Here is a 14,557-nt window from a genome sequence, read left to right on the forward strand (position 1 = left end):
GCCCCCTGGCACACAGTCCCAGTACTCCTTCTTAGAAGCATTGCCTACAATACACATATTGAATGCAGAGTTCCTCTGCTGCCCCCTGGCACCCAGTCCCGGTACTCCTTCTTAGAAGCATTGCCTACAATACACATATTGAATGAAGACTGCTCTCTGCTGCCCCCTGGCATCCAGTCCTCCTTAGGAAGCATTGCCTACAATACACATATTAAATGCAGAATGCCTCTGCTACTCCTCCTACAATACACATATATAGAGAGGCGGAGCCTGCACAGGGCTCAGGTCTGGAGCGCTCTTCTTGCGCCCGCAGCTTCAAGAGGTCAGGCGGTGTACCTGAATAACCAGATACAGACATACCGAAGATATAGATATATATTTAGAGTAATAATGATTAAATGGTAAAAGAAGAAGAAGTCGGAGCATGAGTGTCGGGGGTGGTAATAGAAGGAGGCCGGCGGTGGAGAAGGCTGATCCCTCCCCTCGCTTATCAGTTCTGCTCTACTTCCCGGCGAGATAGCGGGAGGGTGAGGGGGTGGGGCAATGATCCGAAGAGTCCTCCGCAGCCCTGCCCTCTTGTGCTTTGTTGGGAACATGTGACCAGTTAAGTCTCCTTTAGCAGGTTGATTTTGGCGCAGATTTTCAGAGCGGGTCCCAGTTTGATATTCAGGGCGCTCATGAGATGCTCCTCCTTCAGCAGCAGCAGAGCCTGCCCATCGATCTCCTGGGAGCGGAAGTCTTCAGCGAGGTCTTGGCATCCTAAGGGCAAAAATAGAGAAATAAACATTAAAAAATGCACTTCCTAATGAAGAGGACAATTCGCAATACAGTACAATCTTGTTATAATAAACTCGGGAACAGTAAACTACCTCTCCAGGTTCCGGCCAATCTCCTTTTATAAGTCTAACAGAGCAACCCCTGGTAAAGTAAACCCGGATGCAATAATACTTTTGTTATTAAACATGTTTTTTGGCCTCTACGACGCTGACTCTGGATATAGTAAAAAGTGAGTGGTTCATTTGTCAGTGTGAAACCCATGGTCAGCTGCTCTCTTCAAAATGGTGTTGCAAGTTCCCGCCCGCGGGGGCATCGGAGCTACTCACAGGAAGAGAGTAGCTGCCTCTATTCAGTGACGGCTGCAATGTTTAACCATTTATGCCGCCTGGACGTGATCCTCACATCCAGGCGGCTGCTGCACTGATGATGCGCGCCCCCGTGCCGCCTCCCAGTAGCCCGGCGAACAATGAATGGGGACAGGTTTCTCGTTCATCGGTCCTTGTCCCCCGCAGAAAAACTGACTGCCTTTTTTCAATTTTTGCTTAATATTAAAATGCATTAAAAAAAAATAAATCTTAGTAAAATGTATCACCCAAAGAAATCCCAATTAGTGTTGGAAAAAAACAAGATATAGATCAATTAATTGTGATAAGTAGTGATAAAGTTATTGGCAAATGAATGGGAGGTGAAAATTGCTCTGATGTATAAGGTGAAAAATCCCCGTGGGCTGAAATGGTTAAGGAGCCCTGGATACCATACCATCAATTTATCCAGCCTGGTTCTGCAGCCCTAAGGTATACTTAACCTTGTAAAGGGGCCCATACACTGGTCGTTTTCATCAATCGATCGCAAATCGTTGCACGATAGAACGGCCAAACGATCGATTTGCGGCCAATTTTGATCGATTTGATCTGAAAGGATGGAAAATGTAGGTCAATCTGCCGCAAGGCAGCAGATCGATGGCTCATGGAGTTGCATTGAATCTAATGGTGCAGTAATGCCTTTAGATCGATTTTCATTCTGAAATTTATTGGAAATCTGTTCCTAATATGTGGCACACATCAGATAGATTCCTGTCAGATTCGACCTGACAAATCTATCTAATTGCCGAATCTGCTGCAAATCTATCAGTGTATGGCCACCTTAAAAGATACCCGAAGTGACATGTGACATGATAAGATAGACATGTGTATGTACAGTGCCTAGCACACACATAACTATACTGTGTTCCTTTTTTTTCCTCTCTCTGCCTGAAAGAGTTAAATATCAGGTATGTAAGTGGCTGACTCAGTCCGGACTCAGACAGGAAGTGACTACAGTGTGACCCTCACTGATAAGAAATTCCCCTTTTTATCTCTTTCTTGCTCTCAGAAGCCATTTTCTGCTAGGAAAGTGTTTTATAGTTGGAATTTCCTATCAGTGAGGGTCACACTGTAGTCACTTCCTGTCTGAGTCAGGACTGAGTCAGCCACTTGCATACCTGATATTTAACTCTTTCAGACAGAGAAAGAAAAAAAAGGAACACCGCCTAGTTATTTGTGTGATAGGCACTGTACATACACATGTCTATCTCATCATGTCACATGTCAGTTCGGGTATCCTTTAAATGTGCAAGTGCTTGTACTGTACCTCCAATGGGAGGACAGAGCTGCTCCTGTGCAGGTGAGAATCCACCAGAGCATGCTGGGCCATCTCTAGTACAATTTCTGATATAGTAAACTTCTGATATAGTAAACCACTGTTAACGGTCCCTTGGAGTTTACTATAACAAGATTATACTGGACTTGGCTAGTAAATGTTACACATTTCCAACCCATCAGAAAGGAAAACTGGCTTATTAGGGGGCTGGTTCACATGGATGGTAAACGTGGCTTTCTCAGCGACCAACAAAAGCATAGTTTGAAATGGATCTACCGCCGTTCCATTCAAATGAATGGAACAGGTTTTTAAAGTGACAGTGTCTGCAGTTAGCGATGTTCGTGTAAATGTCAAGGTAGATTCAGTCATCAAGACGGCTGCATTTGTGAGGTTCCTTGGTCCCTTAGGGGCTCAAAACGTGTCATGACGACGAAACGACTGGAAACTACGTCAAACAATTTTCTGTGCGGCAGCAGAAAAGCGTTTAGCATTGGCTAAACAAGCTCTAAATGTTACAACCAATCAGAACTGAGCGCAGGAAAGGCTAAAATGAACAGGCTTATCAGGCCGGGATTTACCTTACAGGAGCCTATAGGCACAGATGTCCTGGCACCTATGACTTTCGCCCTCCATGAACCTACAAACCCCCGCCGAACTGCACCACAGGTGTGCTGGTGGCCCAGCTGTCACTTCTCCCTTACTTCCCTTGCCTGTCATATTTAGTAACAGGTGCCCCTTAGCATTAGGTAGCCAGAGGTACCCTCAATTATTAGTTAGCTAGAGGCTGACTGAAGGGAGATCTTGTCAGTGGAATGCCGAGAGCTGGGTGAGTAATCTCTCATCTACGCTCTGCTTGGGACTCAGCATAGGGAAGGAGGGAGGGAGCCACTTGGGGAGGGGATTGAGCCGCCTTTCCATCATCTGGCGCCTATAGGCACATGCCTACAGTGCCTTATGGTAAATCCAGCCCTGAGGCTTACTAAATGTTTCCTGCTTCCAACCACTCAGAACTGAGCTTAGGAAAGGCTAAAGGTGCCCATTAATGGTACAGGTAGTCCCCGACTTACAAACGACCCGCCGATACGAACGGCATGGATTCTGTGTTACCATGGGAACAAGTCAAAAAAATTCAAATTGGACTTGTAGTTTTTGAGAAAATAGATTTTAAACAAATCAAAAAAAAAAAAAGGCTTTTAAACTTGTATAAACAGGTCAATCGTTTCAGCTGCTCCCGCCGCAGATCGTTAGATTAATAAATGGGAGCTTCCATTTCCATCTCCCTTCTAGATCCACGTGATCACCAGCATCAGATTACACCTAAAATTACGGCCTAAAAAATATTTTAATATATATGTCAAGAGGGCATATTATTATTAAAATATTTGCTTAAAATTAGTGATGGATGTAAAACTGAAAAAAAAATGCACCTCTATTTCCAAATAACATCACCATACATTGTACTAGGGCAATATTTTAAATCTTTTAATAACCGGGAACAAATGGGCATATAAAAATGTGTGGGTTTTAAGTACAGTAGCATGTATTATTTTAAAACTATAATGGCCGAAAATTAACAATGAATTTTTGTTCCATTTTTTTTTCTTACTATTCCCATTAAAATACATTTATAATAAAATAATACTTAGCATAATGTACCACTCAAAGAAAGCCTAATTGGTGGCGGCAAAAAACAAGGTATAGATCATTATGTTGTGATAAGCAGCGTTAAAGTTATTGCCGAATGAAAGAGGTCCATAAGGTGAAAAGAACCCGTGGGCTGAAATGGTTAAACACCTCAAACTCCAGAGACGCAGAATTGGCTGTGGTGTTGGGGCTTCAATACAAAACCCCCAAGAAAAAATACCAGTTCTCAACCTAAACCCTGGTGATAGGAGAAGCCCTGATGCTTGCTTCATCCTGATTGGAGAACAAATATTTCAGCAGTATCCAAGCTCCTCCCCCCATACATAGCAGAACATTCATCCGTACCTTGTAGAGAAGAGATGAACTCGTACACCTCCTCCACGCTCCAACGACTGGGATTACTGGACAGGAACACGGGGTTGATCCCCAGAAGCTCGGAGTTTGAGGGTCCGCTGGTTGGGGTGCTCCCGTCTCTCTCTGTGTGGGGTGTTCTGCAGGAGGGGGGTGCTGGGGAGGTGGGAGAGAACGCCTCGTCGTAGCTGGAAATGTCAGAGCCGTGGCTGGAATCCTCCTGCAAGGAAAGCAGAGTCAGGCGGTGGCAGAACGGTAACTACCAATGACATCATTAATAAGCGTCTTACAAAACATGCACAAAGGCATTGCATTGCTAAGCCTCTCACATAATTTGCTATGTAAATGTGAAGTGGCCCTGTAGTGTGAGGACTGGCAGAGTGTTTTTGTTTTTTTAATGCAGAATGTGGTAAAAAGTTTTAGCTCAGCCAGCCGAACCTGCGTTGCCACAGCCCACCTCCAGCTCCACAGCCGTATAGTAACAGAACTGGGGGTGGAGGCGCTCAAAAGTAGGTAATGTAATGAAACAAAAATATGGTGGAGGGAGGGTGTCTTTACCACTCTAGATGGAAGAACCCAAACCACAGGGTTAATGTAAAAAGATTAAATTATTTATTCATTTCACTGAACGCGTTGTCCTATTAATCATGCTGAATAAATAATTTAATCTTTTTACATTCTTTTTACATTAACCCTGTGGTTGTGAAACCCATTCTTCCATCTTGAGTGGCAAAGACACCCTCCCTCCACCATATTTTTGTTCCATTATATTACCTATTTTTGGGCGCCTCCCCCCCCCCCCAGTACTATACATTACATCTCCTTTGGAGGTGTTCCCCTTCCGGGTGTGGTGTTTTCTACGACCAAGAAGGACCAACCAGGAGGGCGACCATCCAGTTCCAGTAGGACCTGGAATACCAAGTGGGGACGGTACTGCAGCCCACCTTTGTGAGTATAAATACTCTTGCACTACAATCTAACATCTAATACTCCACAATACTGCACCATGTGGCTCCTGGTCTCTCCTTGTCATACAGGTGGTCGTGGTATCCCCACAGTGACCACCTTTTCTACATCCTAACAGGAGGCTCCCGAGCTGGTGGTGGCCACCCAAATGCGGGTGGTAAGAGTTTCAGAAGACTCAGAAAAGAAGGTCTGCGCGCGTCTTCACCGGTAATAAATGAGGGCCTATTTCCACTGAGCCAGAATCCAGGCCGAATCTGCAGCGTCTCCCCGCTAGAGAGCTGCACAAGGAAACGCTGCCTGCCTTTCTAGCACTTTATTGTGAATCTGGATGGCACGCTGCAGATTTCCACAGCCGAATCCCTATAAACATTTATGGCACGGCTTAGCGATTCGGGCAGCAGAATGGGAGCTGTGGCCAAAACAGAAAGTCGCGACTCCCAGTGGAAATAAGCCCTTATGCACCAGCAGGTGAGTTACTTGACCATGAGACCCCAGGTAACATTAAGAAGATCTATGTAATATTTTTGACTCCCGCTGTTTATGGTATTCAAGTAAGGTTGTACTTGCAAGACCCCTTTTGGCCGTTTACCTGAGTGGGTGTGGCTATTTGGTCGCCCCAATTAAGTGTGTGTGTGTGTTTTGACTTGGTAGAGCAGCATAATGCCCCTCATTGCATTACCCGCTCTTCTTTTTGGGCTTCTGGCGGTGGGAAGGAGCTCTTTGTGCTTAGCACCGGCAATAAGGTGGGTAAAGAGTGGGCTCAGGTACTTACCTAAGGAGAAGGAAGGCTCTGGATCCTATAGAGTCTTCCCTCTCCTCTCCTGGTGACCTCGGTGCATCGCTGACTCCAGTGTTCGAATTCCCCGCCGCAGGGACTTCAGAAGTCTTCGAGAGCTCAAGTCCTCCTGAAGACAAGTGGCTCCATACTGAGCATGTGCGAGTGCGCCAGAGAGGGCGCTCACATGTGCGCAGTATGGAGTGACCAGTCTTCGGGTGGACTCGAGCTCCTGAAGACTTTCCAAAGCCTCCTTTGGCAGCGGAAGCGAAGCAGTATTTGACTGAATTGGTTGAATTCTGCTCCCGGGGACAGCGCCTCTCCTTAGATAAGTATCTGGCTTTTTTCTGGTTTCCATTAGCTTTAAATATATATTTTTCCTTTCCATTTCAATCTGCAGCCATTCGTGAAATCCCTATACTGACTGGTATTGCCGCTTTTCCTCAGTCCACTACAGGGGAGAAGCGCCGGAATACAGATCTGAGCAGGCAGATTGCAACAGACCAATCACAATCCTCTCTCTTCAGGGAGACTCAGCCAATGAGAACCCTCCCCAGTGGAGGGAAGTTTCCCATTAGGGTGTTGCAATCCAATGGGCAGCCTCGTATGCTGCTGCCAGGGCACCGATCTGCATACCGGTGGTTTTCCCCTCCAGTGCCCACAGCAGTGGCGAAACCGGACGGGTGGCAACGTAAGCATACCGGCTGAATGACGACAGGTAATGTGAGTGACGTGTGCGGAATGCAGTGCACCCTCAGCAGATGTGCAGTAAACATGCCGTTGTGCATCTGGTGTGGCCCAAGCCAAAAACGACAACATTGGTAAAAAGTTCAAAGGGAGTTACTTTTTACGCAAGGAGCTACGTGTGTGAGATGAAGATCAGTGATAACAGGAATACAGGAAGTAATATGCGCCTGTAGGATCAGCATGTGCCGTGTGTAAAGGAAGCTGGCGCACCTCTGTTACCCGCATCCGCTTCCCCTGGATCTTGGCACGGGCGATCTCGGAGCTGTTCCTCCGCGGCCCTCGTCTGCGGACCCTCACACCTCCCACGTCCTGGAGCTCTTTCAGTTTCTTCCTTTTTAGACGGAACTGGTGGCTGCAGCTGACATTGTATCTGGGGAGGAAAGCGAAAGCGGTGAAGTCCAAAGGTATTAAACACGACATTTATTGTCCTCTAAATGAAAGCTCTAGAAATGGCTCCACACTTCATAACTGCTGGCACCTGAACTGAGAGGGATATGGAGGCTTTTAAACAATACCAGTTGTCCTGCAGTCCTGCTGAACCTTTTGGCTGCAGTAGTGTATGAATCTCACACCTGAAACAAGCACGCAGCTAATCCAGTCAAATTTTTGTCAACAACACCTGATCTGCTGCATGCTTGTTCAGGGTCTATGACTGAAAGTATTAGAGGCAGAGCATTAGCAGGACAGCAAGGCAACTGGTATGGCTTACAGGAAATAAATATGGCAGCCTCCAGATCCCTCTCAATTCAGCTTTCCTGTCTCTATGGAAGCCTCCATCTCCTGTGCCGCATGTTCCAGTGATTGTGTCCTATGTCTCCGGCTGCCACAATGCATGCTGGGGACCTGCAATGCATGCCAGGAGATGTAGTTCATTCTCCCAGCCAGGAAATGTAATCATATCAATGGAAACTACATACAAGTGCCCGCTGACTGAACTTTTATCATAGGCTCTCTTCCTTCTAAGTGGGTTTATGTCAAGAACTTCTCCCGACCCTGTCAGATGGACGGGGCAGATTTTGGGCCTCACTAGAAGTGGCCATCATCCACGGGTTGACCTAAAATTTGAAACTCAGATAAGTGTCTGGATTTCATGTCACTTTAAAGCGGTATCGTCACCACAAAAAAAAAAATCACATTTCAACACCAACTGGTCTGAGTGTATTAAGTGATAAAAATGCTAATCCTGTATTCAAAACTTTAAAAACTCTTTCTGTTAAGATTTGGAGTTATTACATACCTTAGGAGCACTGGCCCTTTAGTAGTCAGTGCCAAACAGTTGCATGCTGGGGGTTCTTTTTATCTATAATATATTCCTCCTTTTCCATTTATTTCCCTGCCTGGCTGCCTATCTGAGTGAGTGAGTGAGTGAGTGAGTGAGTGAGTGAGTGAGTGAGTGAGTGAGTGAGAGTGTTTTCTTCCTGGCATAGTATGGCTAATTCTACTGCTTTAAACGCTCTCTATACATACCTGTCAAGGAGCCTACACACACAAAATTAATGTTACCCAGCGGGGATTGGTAAGCAATCCCTCAGGCCACGTTGCAAGGATGAGGGCTTCAGACGTGTCGTTAGCCTACAGGCTAGCAAGGTGTATTGTTGCTATGCAGGGGGGACGGGGGCAGAAAAGTCTGATAGAGGGACATGTTTGTGACATCACGCCACACCAGGGAGAAAAATGCTCTCTGCCGCAGCATGTCCAAAGCAATCTGCCAGGTGGGATCGCTGGCCGTGCGGTGGAGAGGAGTCGATGGCTGTCGTACACATGCTGGATTCTCGGCAGAGGTTATACAGTCGCTTGTACACACGCTTGTTGGGATTATTTTGAATGCCGTTCTTGCCTCGCATGCAATCGAGCACTTGCGACCGAGATTTTCCCATGTCTGATCGATGACAAAATCGGTCAAATCATCATTCGGGCCTGCTTGTTGCTGCAACAATTTCCATGCGATTTGATAAAATGATTGAATCGGATGGGCGATTGGGTCGCAAATTCGGTTGATGTATGGCCACCTTAACTCTAGTCTGTCAGCTCTTCCCAGGGTTCAACATTAGTAAGGTAACGTGCAAGGCAAAATTGACAAGTCCTCTCTATAAACACGGTCACACTCGGTTACCTCTTGGCACAGGTCATTGAACAGAACCGCTTTGAGCCCCGGAACTGATCGGCTGGAGCAAACTTCCCGCAGTACTCGCACTTCAGCAGCTTGGAGCCTCCGGAATCTGCAACACACAAATCCTGCGTCACAACACCTTGCATTGTGGGAACAGAGCTAATTAGAGGATACACTGAGCCTAAAGTTTATCATCAAAACTGGCAGGTGCATTAACCTCCCTGGCGTTCTATTAAGATTGCCAGGGCGGCTGCGGGAGGGTTTTTTTTAAATTAAAAAAAAAAACTGTTTCATGCAGCCAACTGAAAGTTGGCTGCATGAAAGCCCACTAGAGGGCGCTCCGGAAGCGTCATTCTGATCGCCTCCGGCGACCAGAATAAACAAGGAAGGCCGCAATGAGCAGCCTTCCTTGTTTTGCTTACATCGTCGCCATAGCGACGAGCGGAGTGACGTCATGGACGTCAGCCGACGTCCTGACGTCAGCCGCCTCCAATCCAGCCCTTAGCGCTGGCCGGAACTTTTGTTCCGGCTGCGCAGGGCTCGGGCGGCTGGGGGGACCCTCTTTCGCCGCTGCTCGCGGCGGCGATCAGGCAGCACACGCGGCTGGCAAAGTGCCGGCGGCGTGTGCTGCTTTTTATTTTGCAAAAATCGGCCCAGCAGGGCCTGAGCGGCGACCTCCGGCGGTGATGGACGGATATATTCGTCCATACCGCTGAGGAGGTTAAAGAAAAACCTCCCCTGGGTGGTGCTCACCTGGGGTGGTGGAAGCCTAGGGATCCTATAGAGGCTTCCCCCGTCCTCACGGCGGCAATAAAGCTCCCAGAACAGCGGGGATGTAAATACTTACCTTCCCGGCTCCAGCGCAGGATCGGCTATCCGCTCGGAGATAAGCAGAAATAGCCAATCGCTGTCCGTCCGCTCTACTGCACAGGAGCAAGTCTCCTGCGCAGTAGAGCGGACCCGACAGATCGGCTATTTCTGCCTATCTCCATGGTGAGAGCCGCAACAGCGCCACCTGCTGGAGGCAGGGAAGGTAAATAAATGTAGCTCGTCGAGTCAGGCTTGCGGGACACTTTGGGGGAGCCAGCGCTGGACTGCCTGCAGCTACAGGGGAGGGGGAAGCCTCATTGGGACCCTGAGGCTTCCCCCTCCCGAGGTGAGTACCTCCCAGGAGAACTTTTTTTCATTACAGGTTCTCTTTAAAGAGGAAATAATGGAATAAAATTGCTCATTTCTCAATATTGATGTATAAATGACTTAGTCAGTGTTTGCCCATTGTAAAATATTGCCTCTCCCCGATTTACATTCTGAAATGTATCACTGTTGGCAACATCTTTAGTTCTGTCAGGTGCAGCTCTGCGGAATGTTTGTTTCTGAGAATTCCAAAGCCAGTGAAAATAAGGCCTGGTCTCCCAGGATGCTGCGGGGGAGGTAGAATCCCACATAGCTAATCAGCCTAGGCTAAGTAACAATGGGAGTACAGGGCTACAAACAGGCGTAACTAGACTTGCATGGGGCCCCCTTGGTCCCCGAACCCCATGCAGGTCACGTGATCGGCAGCCAGCGAATGGAAGCAGAGTGTGTTTTGCTGTGTAGCAGCATCAGAAAGCAGGATGACAAATGACGCGCGCCCCTGCAGATGGTTATTGTGAGCGAATGGGGAGGTTTCTTTACTAATTGGCTGCACTTGTAGTTGGGTAGGGGAGGAGGATGGGCCCCAAAGCCTCTGAGCCCCGCTGCAATTGCAGGGGTGATTGTTACGCCCATGCCAATATATAGGAAGTGTTTCTGATGCCGAAACAAGGAAAATTCCCAGAAAAGTGGGTATCCTGAATAATTTACTGCATTCTACTGTGTGCCACTACAGGGCCTCTTTAAAGTAGATCCGACATAAACTTTTACTCATTGCATAGTTGTGTTCCTTTCATATAGTTTGTAGGGCATTCCTCAAGCCAAATATTTTTTTTTTTTGTTTTAATACCCTAATTCCCTATAAAACTAAGTAAGCCTCGCCCACAGCTTTTCCAGAGAGCCTTGGCACTCTGAGCCTTAGTAGCAAGGGCTTATGGGAGCTCAGTCTGGGCAGGAAGAGGTGGTGTTACTAGCCATAGATTTCAGAGGCAGAAGGGAGGAGGAGAGGGGATTGAGCTGAGGGTTGGAGATGCTATCAGTTTGCTTGTGTAATGTGACAAGCAGAATATGGCTGCTCTCATTGTATCACAGGAATAAATAATCATATACTGTTGAAGCTGTTTGCAGCTAGATTTGCTGTGCAAACTATCTAAATTTTACATAAGATTCATGGACAAGTTACATGTCAGTTAGTTTTTCACCTCGGATCCGCTTTAAGTTATAGTGGACGTGTAATTGTGGCTAATGAGTGGACATGCTATAGGAATTTACTTTAGATACCAGACAAGCACTGCAGTGTTCTACAAGCAAAAAACCCTTGTGAAGTGACAACATAGCGTTTCCTTGTGATAGGTTACAATACAACAGAGCACAGAGGAATCACGGAGGATACGATGGCACAAAAATGGGCAGGAAAGTCACATACCGCTGACAGTCTGCTCTACTGTAGGGTGAGGGGGTGGGCTCTCTGCTGGAGGTAAAACTGTCACACTCGCCGGCACTTTTTCAGGGTCCTTCGGTATCTGAGGACTGCCGACCTGGAAATGGAGGACATAGAGGTTAGTCTCGCTGCCTGCTGGGGACAGGTCTCCGGTTTCTTTGCTTGTTGATAGAGCATGCTGGGAAGTGAAAGAATGAAGCCGATTGGTTGTATTTACAGATGGCCAATGACTTGCAAATAATTCAAACTTGCAAACAAATAAAAAAAAATTGTTTAGTTTAAAACTGGGTAAATCCAAATCTTCAAAGGGGGGGGGGGGGGGTATTAGATTTAGTAACCTGGGGCTTAGTCCAGCCCATGGCAGTCTATCCAGTCCCTCCCGGGTGCCACTGTCCACTCCAAAAGATCCCCAATTGTGGCTGTGATGGCGGCTACTGCTCATGCAAATCCATGCGCCTCTCTTGATCACGCTCCCTTAGCCAAGAGTGTTGTGCATTTGCGAAGTCCACAAAGACTTAAAATGTGAAGCCCTTGGGAGAGGCACACATAGGGGAACAAGCAGTAGCCATGATGGCAGCTGAGGTCAGTGATCTTTCCCCAACCACCATGGAGGGCATCAGCGAGGGATCGGATAAACCGCTAGGGGCTGGAAAATAAGTAAATCTTCTGTAACCCTCCCCCCAGCTTGGATATCCATTAACATTCCCAGTTGTATTATTACTTCTGGATTTTAGTGTCTAAAAGTGGAGACATTTTTTCACAAGCTTTAAGACCCTAAAAGGCAGGAAAAGAAAATCATGCTGCTAGAAAGATCTGCGGCAGCCCAGCATATGACTCACCTCCCCTGGATCCAGCATGCACTTCTCCCTTCATCCACCAGGTGCACTCTGCCTCTATAGTCAGATCGCTGTCTGTCATGGACAGACACCAATCTCACCAGAGGGTTCGAGGACCATAAGAAAAATGGGTGCCAGCATCTGGATTCCGAGGAGGCGAATTACAAAGACTCTGCATATGCCTCTCAGTGGCTACCCCAAGTCAGGCTGAGGATATCCCCTCTTGGCTTCTTTTTTCCACCCCGAGCCTGACTCAGGATTACCGCCAAGGAGGTTAAGCAAGTGTATTTGATTGGCCCCATTCCAAACTGCATACAATCTGCATAAAAATTGCAGGCAAGACAGGAAAAAAAATATATAGCATTTCAATGGCCATCTCTAGCTGGATGGTCTATTCCTTAAGAGTTCCAATAAAGTAATATTTTTTCCTCTCAGCAATGGTATTAACCGATGTCACGAGAATGGCAAGGCTACTTACAGGGAAGGGGTCTGCTGCCTCCTGGATAACAAAGCCCTCTATGATGTGAGTCAGGATCTGCGGCTTCACAATGGCCTGTGGCGGCTTGGAGTCACTGTGCTGACGGGATGTGACGGAGAGGGCGGGCACACAAGGCGGAGCTGACACGGCCAGAGTAGGAGGCATCTGAGAGGCAGCTTCTGATTTATCTGTAGAGTACAGACCACAGGTACAATGAAATGAGGTGGTGACCGATAACATCACCAAGTCACCCGGAGCTCGCAGTCAATTGCCACACCTGACAGAAACACTCAGAAAACAGCAGTATTCGAAGACTAATACGCTGTGTTGTTTCATTGCATAGTGTGGATTGAAAATACTGTTAAAAAGGCATGACCCAACCAGACTGCACCTTACTAATTTGCACAATTCATGCAAGCAAAAGCCTTTTCTCACAAAGGTAGCAATAAAAACACTAAACACACTTTAAAACATGGAATCCTAGTTTACATTCTGATGTTACCTGTATACAGCTTTCCCTCTAGACAAGACAACATTTATATCGCGCTTTTCTCCTGGCGGGGTCAACGCGCTTGAGCTGCAGCAACTAGGGCGCGCTCTATAGGCTGTAGCAGTGTTAGGTAGGGAGTTTGCCCAAGGTCTCCTTACAGAATAGGAGCAACTTACTGAACAGGAAGAGCCGAGTTTGGAACCCTGGTCTCCTGCGTCAAAGCCCTTTACAAGTACACTATCCACATCTGTAGGTCTTTGGAAAGCTGAGCCTATAGAGAGCTGTGGCATTTACTCTGCAATCAGGACCTCCTTGTGCCAGAGTCTGACTGTAGCCATGTCCACCCCTCGTCCATGTGACCATCTGCATTGAGGAAGAGGCTAACTTACAGTTATGTGTAGGCACAGCTCCCAAATATACCTCTTTTGGAGGGACAGTCCCTCTTTGGGAGCCCTGTCCCTCTGTCTCTCTCTGATCCTCATTTGTCCCTCTTTCAGGACCTTGTCCCACTTTCTATGTAAATATACATATTTCTCTATTAAAAAATGCGTTTAATTAATTCTAAGCTTTATTCCCATCCTTTAAATTTATATTTTAAAATGTTAATATGACGGAAAACGAAGAAAACGAACCAGGATAGAAAGGACCAGTGTGGTTTGAATTATAAAACATATTTTTCTTAGGGAATCTTTATGGTATGCTTGACTAGGGGGCGTGCCAGGGGTGTGGTTAGGGGTGTGGCAGGTGCATGGCTTAAAGCAGTATTGTCACCATAAAAATCAAATTTCAACAGCAACTGGTCTGAGTGTATTAAGTGATAAAGATGCTAATCCTGCATTCAAAACATGAAAAAATGCTTCTGCTGTTATGGTTTGTAGCTATCACATACTTTAGGAGCACTGGCCCTAGTGCCAAACAGTTGAATGCTGGGAGTTCTTTTTATCTATACTATATTCCTCCTCTTCCATTTTTTCCCCTGCCTAGCTTTCTTATCTGAAACACCTCTGCTCACTTGTGTTTAAAAGCCAGGCTGAGGTGACTCAGCGATTGGAGGATAAGACAGTGCAGTTGTTAGTATACACCTGAGTGGGAGTGTCTGAAGACTCTGGGAGATGGGCAGCTAATGAATACACAATGAGCAAGAGAAGAGAGGGGGGAAAACAAGAGATATGA

The 14,557-nt window shown here is 46.8% G+C and overlaps 1 protein-coding gene across 3 annotated transcripts in view; it reads right to left on the minus strand.

The window, feature by feature from the left end:
- Positions 1-361: 361 nt before the first annotated feature.
- Positions 362-14,557, minus strand: part of PHC1 (polyhomeotic homolog 1) — a 46,574-nt gene continuing 32,378 nt past the window's right edge. For all 3 annotated transcript variants that reach the window (XM_068255259.1, XM_068255260.1, XM_068255258.1), the window contains exons 10-15: positions 12,895-13,082; positions 11,566-11,677; positions 9,012-9,117; positions 7,109-7,268; positions 4,405-4,630; positions 362-759 (exon numbers count right to left, since the gene is read on the minus strand). In XM_068255259.1, the coding sequence (XP_068111360.1) occupies positions 605-759; positions 4,405-4,630; positions 7,109-7,268; positions 9,012-9,117; positions 11,566-11,677; positions 12,895-13,082 (947 nt within the window). In that variant the 3' untranslated portion in view covers positions 362-604. The remainder of the gene's footprint in view (positions 760-4,404; positions 4,631-7,108; positions 7,269-9,011; positions 9,118-11,565; positions 11,678-12,894; positions 13,083-14,557) is intronic.

This window comes from Hyperolius riggenbachi, chromosome 10 (genome assembly GCF_040937935.1).
Source record: "Hyperolius riggenbachi isolate aHypRig1 chromosome 10, aHypRig1.pri, whole genome shotgun sequence".
NCBI classification, from domain to species: Eukaryota; Metazoa; Chordata; class Amphibia; order Anura; family Hyperoliidae; genus Hyperolius; species Hyperolius riggenbachi.